Source organism: Pieris rapae, chromosome 4 (genome assembly GCF_905147795.1).
Source record: "Pieris rapae chromosome 4, ilPieRapa1.1, whole genome shotgun sequence".
Lineage (NCBI taxonomy): Eukaryota > Metazoa > Arthropoda > Insecta > Lepidoptera > Pieridae > Pieris > Pieris rapae.
Window position 1 is genome coordinate 7,881,533 of NC_059512.1, and position 17,902 is coordinate 7,899,434.

The following is a 17,902-nucleotide window of genomic DNA, read 5'->3' on the forward strand; positions in this document are numbered from 1 at the left end:
CGCTCACTCCGGTGAGTTTCCGTCCTGCCCTTCAGGCGATCGACCACTCCGCGATGGCCCAAGCCAGCCAAGGTTCGAGCTAAAGCCAGCGAGCCAAGCTGCTCACAGGAGCCTCCTTTGCGATATTCAAACTCAAAATGTCTTTATTCATATAGGTAAACAAGTATGAGCTTCAAAATTTTTTTGTTGTATATTTACATTTACTACCAGTTCTCAAGTCAAGGGCGTAGAGCGGGCAAGAAGAACTGGCAAGAAGCTTTCAAGTTTTGAGTCATACAAATTTTTTGAACCGGAGCATATCAATCTCAAGGATTAGGATCATTTAAGTATTCATCAATTTTATAAAAAGCTTTATTGATTAATTTACTTTTAACGAGGGCTTTGAATTTATCTATATATATTATTCCGGAAGGAGATTCCATACAAAAAATTAAAAAAGTAGATATTAACAGAAGTATATAATATTAGTATACATAATTAAAATAAAATTACAACTATATGTATATCTATACTAATATTATAAAGAGGAAAGGTTTGATTTTTTGTTTGTTTGTATGAATTGAATAGGCTCCGAAACTACTCGGCAGATTTGAAAAATTCTTTCACTGTTGGAAAGCTACATCATTCCTGAGTGACATAGGCTATATTTCATTTTCAAAAAAAATAGGTATCCTTACTAAAATTACGATAACATTAACATTTGTTTATTATTTGATACAATTCTAACAGATGGCGCTGAGTTAAAGGTAGTTTATAATATCACAAATGGAAAAGCAATTAGATATTTTTTTACCTTAAAATAAACTTTATTCTATGTAAACGAAGTCGTGGGCATCGACTATGACTAATAAATACGTAGTTGTAGCATTATCATATCAAAAAGTTCACGTCAGAATTAGCGCGAAGGACTCGTATTAGTTGTGTCGAAATGTATGCATTTGTAACGCAATGTTGGAAGTCGAACATTCCTAATTTCCCGTTTTCCTTATCGAGATTTAATAAGCCGTTATAGTCCCTGATCGCTTTTTAGGTTTTTGTAACTTGGAAGTGAATAAAATTGAGTATCACCAAAATATCATATACCAAAATTCAGTACTTAAAACATATTTAAAGTTTACTTAGTGAGCAATGTTTTTTAGAGCCTTTCTTACCTACTTTTCTATATTAGTTCTACTCTTGAGTTGTGGACGTTGAGTATGTTATGTAGCCTCAGTTTCCGCACCACTCATTTAGTCTGTATAGTCCTGGCTAATTAAGGAAGACCTTTCCAGAAGTTTCCAGGGCACTTAACATGCTTCACGGAATGACCTTACTGCCCCGAGGATTCCTGCTCATTAGGGAGCCACAGATATGCAATCCAGGACTACTTGGGTGACTAATTCCTCTAAACGGAAACACGTTCATGAGTTAGGGTAAGGAACTCGTATCAGTACTTACTACGTAGTTATTCCGTTGCGGAAACATGGAGCTCTGTAGCTTTCAATCTTCTAATCATAGACAAATTAATATCAAAAGGTTTATAATAATTTAATTAAATTATTGTGTTGAATCCTCTATCTTCATACAACAGGGATAGGACGCCTAAAGATAAATACATCTTTTGAGTTAATAAATCCAATGAAAAGAAGCGGTATCCCGTACATAGGAACATAGTGTCAGGTCGTTATTGAAGACTAAGAATGTTCATTACATTACCTAAGTCTAAGCCATTTACTAGTATTGTAGAAAATTAAGTCAACATAATATCACATATTAGCCGTAATGATTGTCTAGGCTAGATTATTATAATTCATGAAAAGTCGCACTCTGTTTGGTGAATATTTATTGTAAAATGTTTTATTGTAATATTCAATTATGATGTTAATGCTTATCTGTGATTCAGATTTGTCAAGGCGATTATTCGAATTAAGATGTCACGGCCGTACAATTATTGACATTTTCACGGTAATGAAAGAGAGTTAAATGTCATCAGTTTTTAAAGTTCTACTCTTATCATTTCCTCATTTATTGGCCGATAACGAATTTCAATAATGAGGTCGTTGAAGATCAGGAAATTATTAATTCGTTCCAGGATAGCAATTAGTTTACGCATTGATCTTTCATTAATATGTGCACGACATTTATATCTAGTTATTTTAATCTTGAAGGCCTTTGGTTTGTTATGATAAACATTTGTAAGATTATTTGTTTTTATGAATTCTCATAATGCCAACCAAAATTGATACAACAAGACTTAAGATAACTAAACATTTTATTTTCTAAAACTAGTGTAGTGGATAAGTGCAAATACGGTATCAAAATATTATAGAACACTAGAACTAATTCTAATTAATTCTAACTATTCAGTAGTATTGCATAAATATTAAATTAACAATATTATAGATTGTAATTCATGTACAGAGTTCATGTATTGCAATTAAAATGTTGTGAACTTTAGTGTAAGAAAAATATACTTATATATAACGCGAAAGTATCCAAATGTAAACGAAACAGACAAAACCCTTAAAACTAATTATCGGAGTAGATATTGGCTCTAACGATGGCCGGCAACGCACTCGCGAGCCCTCTAGCATCGAGAGTGTCCATGGGCGGCGGTATCACTTAACATGAGGTGAGCCTCCTACCCGTTTGCCCCCTGTTCTATAATATATATATATATATATATATACATATATATTTTAATGTATTGTCTAATCAACAGGAACTTGACTATATTAAGTAACGAAATAACATTGCTTAGGCATCATTTGGCAATTCAAATAGCAATTGCAAATATCTTAGAAATTTGTTAACTGATCAATAAGAGTTAGCAGGTTATATTCATTTTTTAACAATGTACGTTTTATGTTTATTTATTTATTTACACTTCGTTGCTAAAGAAATACAAATAACACAGTATATATAAATTACAAGGGATGCGGGGCGTTTACCCTTTGCTTCTTGGAGTTACAATGTTTAATTAAATTACATTCAATATTTCGTTTGATATTATAAAAAGATACTCAGAATTTATTATATCAGTAAATTACTCTTAAGGGGCTTAATAATAATAATTGTTTGAGAGAATGTCAAAAATAATTTCAAAAATACAAAGGATAATTTCTAACAAATTAAATATCTAAGCATGCATCCATTAACCCTGACGTCAGAAACCACGGTCGCGATGGATTTCTTTATGAACTATAATACAGAAGGAAAAGCAACGAACGAAAATGTATCAAAGAAACAGAACCTAAATTATCATATATTATATGATATATTCATAAATTCTGGCTGTATACAAGCATCACAGACTGTTGAATCGGATTCTAATTTCAAATTTCATATCAAAGCATTGGAACAGCATAATCATTTCAAAACGCTGACTTCCACTATAACGCGAAAAAGAGAGCGAATTCAAGGCCGTTTGCAAGATAGAAGCAAGTTTTGCCATCGCCCCTGGCCCTGTTACTACTGCTTGTGAAAGTGTCATGTTCGAGAAAGATCCATTCTGGGTGTGACTCGTTTCACCTAACCGCGGAATGCCGCAGCTTCCGAGCGTGTACAATCTGCAATGTACACGGAATATATTGATTTTTTTTTTATTCCCTACTTGGCCTACCCCCCGGACGAGGTTATCTCCGGGCCGTGGAATATCAGGAATATATTGATTATCTACTCGTATTGCGTTCGTTATTTTGTGTTCGTCATACGTCGACTTTTGGCTTAGGGAGCTGTAAAGCTATCCGTTAGGTTATAGAAATATTATTAATACTATTTATTAATCTATTTCTCAATTTAGAATTATTCTTTAGATTAGAATATACCTTAACTACATTCGAATATAGAAACTTTTTAATAAGAATAGAATATAAAGGAGGATATAATATCTTTATGGAACGAATTAATTGTACGAACTTATAAATGCTTATAAAAAAAAATCAAGTCAATTTTTGTGTTACGTACATTTGTCATTACCGACTGTTCGTACAACCAGGCATTAATACTATAAAGTTGAACAATTTAAAATACGTGTATTTTCTTATTTTACGAAATTATATGTATCAATTACTTGTTTTATGTACTTAATTATAATAACGTTAATCAATCAGTATGTTTAATTAAATTAAATGTATTCTTGATTATAAATCTATAACGTGTACCGGAATCTTCTATGATATAATATATGAAGTAACTATGTACATCAGCTTGATATTATCCGGCAAAGACTTAATTATGCAGCTGACCAATCATAATATATTATTCAATATCTCGTTTAAGAATCCGGAAATATGCACGGGTTTTCCATTAATCGCAAAATTGCAAAGGCGTAGCGGAAAATGTACACCGAAAATAATACTTTTTCTTTTAGGTAGTATCTATTAGTAGTCATTATATGAAATACCTATGCCTCATAAATAACTTATACAATATAATGTATATCCTACAAGTCTAAATGATATAAGTGTAATAAACACACCTTTAAAACCACAAAGTTTAAACGGTGTTTATATATTTGACATTTACTATTAGATACATTTTTCACAATACGAAATGTTATATGAGTAATCGTGGGGTAATATCACCTGGTAAATATGACACCGGTATTTGTCTAGAGAATTCCAATACGTAATTAAAGTTTATATATTTAAAAACCCTCTTTAAGTTTTGATATTTCTCAACGAATTTTGATTTTGAACGGATTTTGAAGAGCTATGTGCTACACTGGAGAGATTGGTGTTTTTTTTGATAGAACAGGGTCAAACGGGCAGACGGCTCATCTGTTGTTAAGTGATACCGCCGCCCATGGACACAGTCAATTCCAGTAGGCTCGCCAGTGGGTTACCGGCCTTTTAAAATTTGTGTCTATATAGTCGTGTGTTAACGTATATTTAACTATTGTTTCATTAGTCTATTATTTTTTTATGATCTTGCTTGCTACTGGAAAAAGTGTCGGATAATGATTATAAACTATCTAATTTGATTTTTAACCATGGTTTAACCGAATGGATCACTTTCAAATGTTCCTATTAAAGTACATACAGGCTTTAGGCCATAATAAAAAACGAAAGTACACGAGCGGCCTTGTAAAACCAATCTTTGAAAGGATTGACACAATCGTGTGAAACAATGGACGTGTAAAATCCATTATGGTACCAGTTAACCGCAAATACTGATAATTATAGAAGGACTGAGAGTTTTAAAATGGTTGGGCTCTGTCTTTAAACGTAGCTATTATCTGTGCCATAAGGTTCGCACTGATTATTTGCAAAGTTACGCAACTTTATATACATTACTGAGCTGATTATTATATATCAAATATTTGTATATAGCAGGCTCATTTGATATTAAACCAATAGACACTCAATGCCAGAGGGTTTCAAATTCGTAGCCTGCCTTATAAGGTTTGGTATGCTCTTTCCAATTATAATTCTTTGACTTATGTATAAACGTACCTATATTTCATTTTATTTATAAGCTACACCACATAGACATAATATATTTTCTAGCGTATAAGTTGCAGTATGACAATCACGGCGAACATATAAACAATAATAATAATTTATTTATTATTATTTTTTCTCTTTATTTTACGAAATAATATAGTATATTACAATATGTTACATTAGAAAACCGCTGTGGTTTGTATTAATGTAATAGCAGTCTAGTTTAGGAGCGCGACAAATGCATGTAAAAGTAGTTTTTAATTTTGCTTTTATGTTGGTTAGTGTTAGGCTATCTGTTATGTGATTGGGTAAACTATTTATAAGAAGTACATTGTTTGCTCTCAAAGTAGAGAGCCGAACTTGCGTTATCGCTTGAGTCTGTACATCCACACGTTTTTTTATGTCATCTCGAAAAAAGTTTTTTTACTTTTCTGTTTTTTGGCAGTATTTTGCAGTGCTTAAAAAGTCCTCTTCCTGAGTCGAGCACATTTCTCGATTATTATTACACTTCCAACTATAAAGTTAAGTTTTTACAAGTAACCATTTTTTTGTTTTCTCATGTCCATTTCTAAACATATAAACGTACTTAAACAGTTAACTCTACGTTAAGTAAGTTACTTGCAGTATTAACCTTAAATTGTTTTGACAATAAGTACGTTCTATGTTAGTGAAAGTTACGAGACACGGTTTGAGAGAAAATGCTGGTACAGTGATGCGAATCTCTTGAATGGTGAAAGCACAAGGGGACCGATGAAGGTCAACAAAAAAATGATCGAGGTAATGCACTTTTGACTTGTATTATAACCTCTCAAATTTATTTTCTTAAATTGGGCAAGAGGCATATAAGTCCAATTATAAAATTCGAAAACATGAAACTACTTCAAATTTTAAATATTGTTTAATAATAGTAAATTAAACAACAGTAACTAGTACTATGATTAGTTCTATCACGTTAATTAGGTTTTCATTTCAGTCTCAATATAATACCGATGTTTCGCATAAAGATGACCTCACAGTTATTTCGTAATATTCAATACTATTAAAATAACATTCTTTGTTAATTAAACTATCAACTCGATTTTAATTTTGATAATCGTTATCGTAAAAATGATTACAGTTATTCAACGAAACGCTTATTATTTCACATGTTAATAAATTATATATGTATTTGTATTTTAAAAATTGATAAATTGATGGAGCGAAGTTTTAAGATGTCTGGATTGTAATTGACATTTTTATAATTAGCTTTACAAGTGCATTTAAAAATATGAAACGTATAAATAAAAAATAATTTATCGATTAATCAATCAACGATTATCGTGATGATTTTAAATTGACCTTCAATTATTATATTGGCACTTAAGGAATTTATTGTTGTAATAGATATTAAAAAAGAAATTAAATCGTCAACTGTTCTTAAGTGTGTTGTAAAAAAATCTTAATACAGATATAATTCTAAATATAAAATATGAACCTTTTTTCTTAATTTAGATTGTTAATCTATATTTAGATTATTTCCCAACATCGTACAACATCGGAGGATGATCCTTATACAAAAAATATGATCACTAAAACCTGTAAGTTCATTGCACATTTAATTATTTTGGGAAGTATTAGTAAAATTATGCTAATTTAACCTTTAAGTCTGACAACAATGATATTACCGTGATTTATAATTGCAATGGATAAGAACTTTACTCAGATTGACAAAATTTCTAGGTCAAAAGGTTAGGCACACGTGATTTCTTAACTACGCAGGCATTATTATTCATTTTTATTATGTCGACAATTTACTGATATCCGTATGAGGGTATTTTTTTACGGATGAAACGACACGAAGATTTGCAGCGTTATTGTCGATGAAAAGGGAAAGAGCTATTGGGATAGAGCGAAAGGGGGATCGAGAAATCACACGCTATTGGTTAATGTATTCATTTAATAGTTTCATATTAGAACTTAAGATGGCAATTCTGTCGCACGTTTTGTGTAGTAACGCGGATTTTTTATTTATTTATATTATTATTAGCACGTATACAGTGTGAAAACAGTGTGACTATAGATATACAAATACATGAAGTGATCATATACTGTACATGATCATATATTGTGGCTTTAAGTTTAGTAATAATTAATTTACAAAGAAGTTTCACTTCTGAAATGTACTGTCTATGTACTTTGTACGATCGCACTTTTTTAATAGGCCGGAAAGTGTCAAAAGATAAAAACAATTTATTAACAATGTATTAGATACAATTTTTTTAGTAATTAGTTTTCAAAAATATGCCAATGTTAGTTCTTTCGTGGAGTTTCTTAAGCTGTTCTATAGCAAAGAATATTGACTTAAAACGCTGTTGCAACATTGGTAGGTGAATAAATCTCTACAAAAGTACCTGAGTAGGTATACCGGACATACCTTGAGATTCTTAAACTTTTCCGCTCGATTAGATACAATAGATTTTATCAATATGTTGAACAAAGCTTGTTATTAGTCTTAGACTAATCGCTTTGATAAACGATTTTTCACACTGTAATAATAAAAAAAAGCGTGTATGTACACGCGTTAGAATTTATACTTTTTTGGCGTATCGGAAAAAATATCTAAAATGTAGTAGTGATTAAGGATAAATAATATGATTAATCAAAATATTTTATTAGTGAATACTATCACCATCGTATATAAAACATATCCTAACTTCGTATATAAAAAGCACCATAGTAATTTTAATTGTACTGATGCGAAACACGATTTATAAATATAAAATTACTAGAACATACAATTTGAACATAGTTATCAATTTTCATGCCATAACTTCATTCTGTTAATTTTGTGTCACGGCGCGCGCGCATCGTAAAATTTCAATCTCATAAATTTTTCATAACGCGCCTAAAGAAGTATAAGCTCAAAATGTAAAGCGAGCAGCAAATAAAAGTATTGCAATTGGGGTTTTTGCATGCAATTTATATTGAAAATTATTTTGGGTTTTATCTTAATTTTTTCATCTTTTTAAGTATTGCAAATATTTTGTGTTTTGATTTATGTCTTTGTTTACAGCCGGATAAACATGGATCTGGAGTTTCGAAATTTGACTTACACGGTGCAAAGTCGCATCATAAGAGGTAAGATTTTTATTAATGGATGCCCGTACAGATCTACCTTGTCTAAGTTGACGAGTTTCGCAAACTTGCCTGATCTACGCACGCATAGTAGATTATTTACCACTAAATAAACTGAGTAGTAAATAATATATATACCTACTGGAAATGTACTTCACACACCTTGTATTGTGCCTGCGAGGATCTCACTAAATACCAGAAACCTTACTCAATAATTTTATTATATAGGTATCACATTTCTATTGTTTTCGTATCACATATATCAAGTATGCGACATCAGCGTTACGGATATGCGTATAGTATCGTTACAAAATTAAATTGAATTGAATATAAGTAAAAATTTGGGTTCTGGAACTGTACTCGATGAGCATAAGTTGGTCTTCGGAAGCAAAAACAATCACGATGCAGAGTGAACAAATTCTGTCTTAGAAGATTTAATCATAGATTTTTTAAAATTTAATTTCAACAAAAAAGGTAACTATTTTGAAATATCTGAATTTATCGCACATAACAATTATATAATAGTTTTCTGAAGAACAAATAATATGAATTAAATTATATTATAATTTAGTATTACAATAATCGCAATCATTACAAAAATCTAACGCATAAATTCTTTATCAATATATCGGAACTATGATAAAACTAAATTAACATCTTATCAATAATATTATGAAAGTTATGCCCTTTAAATGAAGGCTACTAATTATATGATTAATAAATTAATATGATAACTGCAAAAGTAATAAAACATGTAATGTAATCCGACACGGCTTCCCAATTTCAATGTTGCCAGCTCTAAAAGTGTATTTTACAGAACGTTTACAATCGTTTCAATACAGGTTATCTTCACCTAAGTGTAGTATTTACATATAATTTTTGTATTATACGGAATTAATTATTTATGTTTGCTCAAAGATTTTATTAACTAGTTCTCGACGCCTACCTGTGTATATAGGGTTCACCTACTCTGTTATTGTTTTGTGCAATTTATCTGGCTTTTGTGATATACTTATTTAATATTTATAGTAGTAAAGAATCTGCTATAGCAATACAGAATAATATTTGACATTTCCTCGGAAATCGACATTGCGTATTTCAGCAAAACATATTTCTAAATTACCTACATTTGATCCTAATAGCGTAACGACGTCAAAATGTGGCAAAATATAACTTTAAAAAGGTCTTAACCGCATCAAAATGTACTAAACGCAAGCTTATTATCGAAACGCATTGGTTTTCACGAGATAATATTTGTATTTAAATTATTGATAAGTGCAAAAACCGCATCCGCTTGGATTGAGCGTTCAAACATTGACGATAACTAAATATATTTTTTTAGGCTTCAATTTCAATAGTATTTCTAAGTTTCTAAAGCGAAAATTTTAAACACTTATTTGCTCTTGCAAGAAATACAGAATACATCACTGCGTAGAAAAGGTGGTGATCCCATAGACTAGTATATTTTTTGTTTCCATAGAAAACTTACTAGAGCCTCGGGATTATGTATTCCAAAGCAACATCTTTGATTTAAATTTTGCATACAATCACTTCTCATTTTTTAATCAATCGCGGTCAATGACACAGACCTGAATCTATCGAACGAAAAAAGTGAGTAAAAAATCATTGCAATTCTTTAACACGACCCACTTTCACACATATTTTACAGAAATGCGACACTGTTTCAAAATTTTTGTTCTTAAACAAGTAACTGTATTCAATAAATCTTTAGAAAAATTGTCTGGAAATTTGTTTTAAGAAGGAATGTTTAACAAATTTGGTTGTTTGAAATGAGAAAGCAAATCCTCGCATTCGGGTAAAGCGTTAAGTAAATTGTTCATGGCCATCGCGAGATACATGGTTTGATTGGTAAATAAACGATGCAACTAAAGGTCGTGGTGGTTGATTAGGCGTGGCGTCTATCTTGCAAAACAATTGATTATCTAGTTGATAAAAAGGCCTGGCATTAGTGCTGGGCAGGCTACCCCTAATTAATTTTATATTTGTTTTAAATATTGTTTGATGATTTGCTTTTTTAAAAGAGTACCGAGAGTTTTTTACGCCGGCTTTTTCTCTCGGACTACACCCTCTGTCTTCTTTGCCGATGAGTAGGGATGCCTACAGGTTCGAATTGATTGACGTGGAATAAGTGATACCTAGATGATCTTATGTTCCAAAATAAACGTATTTTATTTTTTTTTTCATTTTAAAAGTTGTCGATCTATCGATTCTCTAAATCGAATATTACTTACACCGAGAATGAAAAAAACACGTGTTTACGAAACATAATAAAAGAATATCCCTTGTCAGTCGAAACTGAAAAAAAAAACAACTTTTCGATTACATTATTTTAAAGAGAAAAAAGTCGGTTATTTTATAATATTTTGTTTTGGAGGGGAAAATTCTATGTACGTACATTAGTAGATACATAGAATAATTACAAGCCCATTAGGGCTACAATAAAATCGACGAATTTGTATGAATGTGGTCATATGACAAATCGTGAGGGCGTCTTTATAAAAAAAATATTTTAAAAATATTTGACCAAAAACATTCGAATCGTCAAAGTATCTTCTTTTATCGAGTCTTTAGTTTTGGACGTTAACCGAACGGATACAGATTGAAATTTATATACTTTATAATAAAAGCTAAATCAGGGCGCTGTCCCTCGCCAATTTTGTGACATCTGAGGACAGTTGAGTTTTCCATATAATGTATTAAATTTCCAATTGTATAGTTTAAAGAAGTTTTATTTTAGTAATATATGCGTTAGACTAACACATAAACAGTATGAACATGCGGGAAACAATTTACACATTAACGTTTAAATCTGATATTTTTTTAGAATAGGACTTATATATTTACCCCAGGGCATGAGGTTCACCTGATGTTAAGTACCGCCGCGGCCGCCCATGGACACCACTCAATGCCAAGGGACTGGCGAGTACGTTGCCGGCCATTTAAGAACTCTTCTGATTTATTATTATTACATATTATATATAGATATATATATTTATTATTAATACACTCTTATGAATCTAATCTCAATTTCTATTCCGGCCTGATTGAGCATAGAATATCTATAGAATATCCATACCATATTATAATCAATAATCATATTTAATAATGCACCGGATAACATTGTGTCCGGTGTTATTAATATAGCTAATTTTATATTTGTGGCGATCACGACTCTTGGCTCGTAAACAAAAAGCAACTCGTGTAATAACAGTGTACTGAATTTATTAAAAAACCAAAGACAATTTTACGTAATGAAGAACTACTGTAACTAAGCAATGTAGAAGCAGTCTGTAGCCATGCAGACCTGAAATTTATTTTAGAAAAAACAAAGACGACTGTATCAGTAAAACTTTGTTAATTGTATGGTAAGCGATTTGATTTCCATCTAGGAAAAAGTGTTTTCTTTGTTTTAAATGTTTTGTCTTTTAGACAATACTCGCCTGGATTACAAAACTATTTGAAAGGTTTGTAGTTTTAAGATATGTTTTATGGTATTATTCGTTGTGTTTAAATTACAAATTTTTTATCAAAACATAAAAAAATTATATTTTACAAAATGTACTGACGGAATAACAGATATTTAACCCAAGACATATTTTTATACACCTTAGCCGTAAAAATCAAACAATGGAACGATTAAAATGAATTGGAATTTATAACATACGTAGATTGCATTTAAGGCTTGTATTACGTATTTAATTGTATTATCTATTGTTGACCTTTGATACTTCGTGCGTAATTGTTTAATTTTAAACCGAAAGTTTAATAGGAAATCTTTGTTTTACGTCAGAATCAAGGAGTTACTAAAAATAGGCAACACCAATAATTTCCGTACGTAAGCTTATCGAAACTTGTCGACGTCAAAAACGTTTCCTCAATTTTTAATAGAAATGGCAATTAAAAACTTATTTCTTTATTACTTGTTGTAATTAATTTATAATTAAGTGACAAGGTTATATAGAAATAGAGACGGCGCAATATAAAGTATTATCACAACATAAAAAATAACGATTATTAATTGTTTCCGACAGGCTGTAATAACAAAACCTACCATAAAAAATTATCGGGATATATAATTTTAAAAATGTGATAGACTATTTTAGCAACAATAAATATAAAAAAATTCCTTCCTCTATGTATTCTGGGTCACAACAAAAGCAGTAAAAATGTATGCAGCCAGTGTAAATTATGGCCGGTAAAGAGTTAGATATAAGATCTAGTGTGAAGCTTAGTTTAAAATTATAGTTAGCTTGTAACAATAAATACATCGTAATTGATAGTCTAACATAATATTATTGTGTGAATTATTATCATGTTTATTACGTATTATTAGCGGTCCTCTTAGTTTCACGGAACTATGATAATTCGACTGATACGCTGTCGTTAATTGTAAAATTTACAACCTGTCATATTTTAAAATGTATTTTTAGAGAAAAAAATTAAACATGGTGAATGTTGAATGTCATATATAATGCCGTATATCCTGATAAAAAAAAAATATTTACTATAATTATCTACTTTCCTTACTTCCCGGTTAAATATAAGTTGGTGTAGGACAGAAGGCCTTAGTAAATAATCAAATAAAGTCTTTTAAAAACTTAAACGCCTTTTAATAAAATAAATAATTACCCGACCCAACCGGTTTACCAAACATCTATAACAAACAGAAAGCTGTTTCAGTATATCCATAGATTATATTGTCGGTATATAATATGTATCTTCTAGGAAATACTGATATGCAAAAATACTAGCTACAAGGAAACATGACTGATATACTATGCTAATTACATTAATCTATTGTTTTAAAAATGTATTTTATAATTTTGTATTTTCACCTGTCATGGATTTCGCAATCGAAACTTTTAATAAAAGATTTTTGGTTCCTATTAATTACGTTTTAAAAATATACGCCACCTATGCATTGGGTACATGTTGAGTTCGTTTGTTTATTAATTGTAAAAAAGCCCGTCGTTATTCACCAAATAAAGTTCATTTATCACATATATAACAATGGTCTTTGTGTACGTCTAATTCAGTTACCACATAATTGTATCCTTTAATTAATTAATGTATAATTAAAGAAGCCTACATTTTTTATCCATGCTCATTAAAATTTGAAGATTTTTTTCTTACATAAGTTCTGTTAGTCTAATTAGCAATTGTCAGCCCAACAGTCCCCGCGTCTAGCTCGATATTCTTGATGCGGGCCTGCATAAGTTCATTTTCACCTCATTAAAAAAAAGTAATTGTTTTAAAGTAAAATGTTTGCTATTTTATCATCGTGTAGAATTTATTGATTTATTTTTTTATTGTCTTTGTTGTATAAATACCTTATAGTAAAAGTACTTGCAACCAACAATTCCCATTATATTTTTGTAATGTGTTTTCTTGTTGTATGTTTTGTTTCAATCAATCAAAAAGTTCAACCTTCATAGCATACAATTGAATTTTCCGGCAGTCGTAAGTCGTTAACACCAGTCATATATTAAACATTTGTATTAATACCATCTCTATATTATTTTAAGACTTTTTCTTGACTTCATTTACTGCTTAAGAAACTGAAGAAAAATAAAAACAAAAGTCACCTCGACTTTTGTTTTATTCTGGACTTATAATATATACTCGTACCTATAGTACTTATACGAACTTATAAGTCTACTGACACATAAGAATTAAAATAGCTCGGTATCAATAAAAATACGATTTCAGTAGAATGTTTAATAATATTCAATCGCTTGTTATAAAGATATTAACTATCTGGTGTTCTTGTTAAAATAAAAAGGCTTAGGTATATAAGAATCGATATCAGGAAATGTCTTAAATGGTGTCCAGGTTTAAATATTATATAATGATATATAATCTATCCTTTTATTTCAAAATCAATTTTAACTTAACGCGTTTCCGATGGAGATATTAAACTTACGTTTATCAATGTCATCTGTCTTGGTTAAGATAAATTAAAACCATGTACTGTAAGATAATAAATGCGGATCTCATGTTTTATTTAATTATTAAACTGATGTCGATAAAGTGAATACATTCCGCTATGCACATATCTTAATATATATATTTCTTGTGTGCGTGTGTATGTGACTGAACTCCTCCTAAACGACTGGACCGATTTAGACGAAATTTTTTGTGTGTGTTCAAGGGGATCTGGGAATGGTTTAGATTCACAATTTTGTCCGCTGGACAATGTTTTTTTAATTAATTTTCAATTTATTAGTTGTTGTTGATTTTGGAATGTTTTACATTGGATCTGACAGACGGCGCTACCATTGCAGTGTCAAATTTTAAATAATATTCGAATTTTAATTTTAGTCTGTCCCGAAATTTAAAAAAAGTTTTGTTATCATTGTGTTATATCGTGTGTGACCATGTGCTGGATCGTTAGATATTGTCATAACATTTGAATAATAATTTTCATCAAAATGGCTTATTAAAAATTGAAATTTTGTAATTAAAGACGTGTAGACAAGACAACGTCTGTCGGATCCGCTAGTATATGTTATAGTATAGTAGTAATCAGTTTGACAATATTACCTTGACTTGTCTGTTAATATATTTTTAATTAGAAACATTTATAATTCCAGGTTAACTTTTAAAGAAAGTATCGCGTATAACAAACCCGCCATTTTCATTCTATAAAACATGTAGCTTTTTAATTAATATTACACAAACCTATTCGTAATATATCTCTGTGATATTCTACGATATGATTATAGTTGTAAGGTCTACCATAGATTCATTCTAGATTCTACGCATATCTATGATCATACTACAGAGTATATACTATTTGAAGAAATAAGTAAAACATAATTAAATTTATTGATATCACAGTATTCAAACCATGGGAAAGAAACCGAATTTTATTTTTATTCTTTTTAATGACATTTGTGTATTTGAAAGCATTTTTACTTAAAATGATTAATAATAATTGACTTTTTATACCTAATACATTTTCCGATCAATCACAAACAATATCATACTATCCATGGATTAAATGATATGTATTTATATTTTATCAGTTTACCTTCATATTAGATTATTTCCGCTAAAATTATCAAATATATTCTAGAAAAACTCCGTATGTGTTTCATAGAGAAACATTAACTTATGACTACGTTTATATTATTAATAAGTCCTAAAACAGTAATTGAATCATCAAGTCGATATTTTTCCAGTGTAATAGGGTTCATTATGTAACTGTATGTGGTGCTAATGAACACCTGACTTTGATAACTTGAACTTGTTATGGTTTCATGGTCACGGGGTGTATAACCCTTTTAGTTTATATTTAGAAGGGTGCATATATGTATATTGAAAAATATAACAAACAAAAATATGACTGCTGCCAAGTTCAATGCTGCGATACAAACGAGTAAGTTCTAGTGCCAAGACAGACCTTTGATATATTAGGAGATGATTTCGTATTCATGCACTGTAGAGTCAAAAATAAATGTCTAATTTTGATGTAGTCCTCTCAATATATTCGGAAGCTTGCGAGCCTGCCATTTTCTTTCAATAAAAAAATAAAGCTGTTTAATTAATATTACAAAAACCTATACGTAATATATCTCGTGACATTATACGATAATATAATTAAGTTAAGGGAGTACCACAGATTAATTATAGATGCTACGCGTATCTTTGATTAGGCTACAGAGTATAGATTATTTGAAGAAAGATGCAACTCATAATATAATTGATTGATAACAATTATACTATTGAAACCTCGAGAAAGGAAACCCATTTTATTAGAATTCTTTTTAATGGTATTTTTGAATTAGAAACCATTTGTACTTTAAATTATTAATAAGAATTGACTTTTTACAACAAATACATTTTTCGATACAACACAAACACTGTCAAATTATCCATGGATTAAAAGATATTTTATCAGTTCACAATCATATTACATTATTTCCGCTAAAATTATCAAATATATTCTAGAAAAAAATACATTTGTGCAATTCACACATGGTAGAAGTGAAACCTTCAAAAACAAATATAAATTAATCATTTTCCACTATCTAAATGTGTGTGTTCTTTAAAAACAGTATATTTTAATTATACATTTTAATTTATAAGTTTAATATAAATCTTTAATTTGACAAAAACTAAAACAACGAAAGTTTGAAATTCGATCAAAAAAAAGCGGCAGTAAATAGAGGCTGTATAATGCCTCCTATCTCATTTTCTCCCACGTTAAATCATATGATGAATTGATGTTTCTGTCTCTCTTTACCGCTGCATCCGGTTTGAAATCACGACGATTCGAAAGAAGTTTATCTATCTCATTTTCTCCCACGTTAAATCATATGAATTAATGTTTCTGTCTCTTTTTACTGTCGCTTTTTCGTTGCATCCGGTTTGAAATCACAACGATTCTAAAGAAGTTTCACTTCAAAACTGCGTATATGATTTTATAGAGAAACATTTATATTATGTCTATTCTATTTTTATTTTATATTATTGTAATTGAATCATGAAATCGATATTTTCCAGTTTGAGAGGGCTCGTTACGTAGTTTGTATGTGACGCTAATGAACACCTGACTTTGATTACTTGATCTTGATATGGTTTCATGGTCACGGGGTGTATAACCTCAAGTTTAAATTTAGAAGGGTGCATTGAATCACATAAACAAAAATAAAACTGCAGCCAAGTTCAATGCTGCGATACAAACAAGTATTCTATTGGCAAGATAAACCGTTATTTCGAATAACTGCAATTTTTCTGTAGTTCTCCCAACATATTAGGAACATTGCGAACGCGCAGTAGATATCTCGACTGGGAATGGATATGATATTTCCTATAACAACAGTGAGAAATTGACTTTGAAGGTTAAAAGATCGAAGGCGCATTAGTTGAATCAATCAATCAATTTTCAGTCTATGACGTGTCGGTTGGAGCACGATGATTTAAAAAAGTATAGCAGTCCACTCGCTTAAATTCCCCCTGCATACAGAAAATAGATAACATAACCTAATTTACTTTTTCCAGAACGCAAAAAATAAAATTGTTATCAGCTTTTGTTCAAACGCGTCTAGACAACTGGCAGTGACCTAATTACGAGAGAAACAAGCACAAATATTATCAAATCATTGAACTTGTCACATCAATTTAATTTCTGTGGCTTATCATAGGTCAAATGTGACTCGTATTTCTAATGTCAAATCTAGTTTCAAGATATTATATAATTTGCCCTGAAGATATAATACTAATGCAGTTGATCGTAGCTCAATATTATGATAAATTTACTTTTTCTTTTGTACCATAAATGAATAAAATAATTGGTAAATAAATAAAATTAATTTGGAACTGTATAGGAAAAACAC

The 17,902-nt window shown here is 30.3% G+C and overlaps 1 protein-coding gene across 1 annotated transcript in view; it reads left to right on the forward strand.

The window, feature by feature from the left end:
- LOC111003033 (ATP-binding cassette sub-family G member 1) overlaps positions 1–17,902 on the forward strand; it is a 49,594-nt gene that overhangs the window by 7,794 nt on the left and 23,898 nt on the right. Inside the window, exon 2 of the mRNA XM_022273380.2 lies at positions 8,479–8,543. Coding sequence (XP_022129072.1) covers positions 8,489–8,543 — 55 coding nt within the window. The 5' untranslated portion in view covers positions 8,479–8,488. The remainder of the gene's footprint in view (positions 1–8,478; positions 8,544–17,902) is intronic.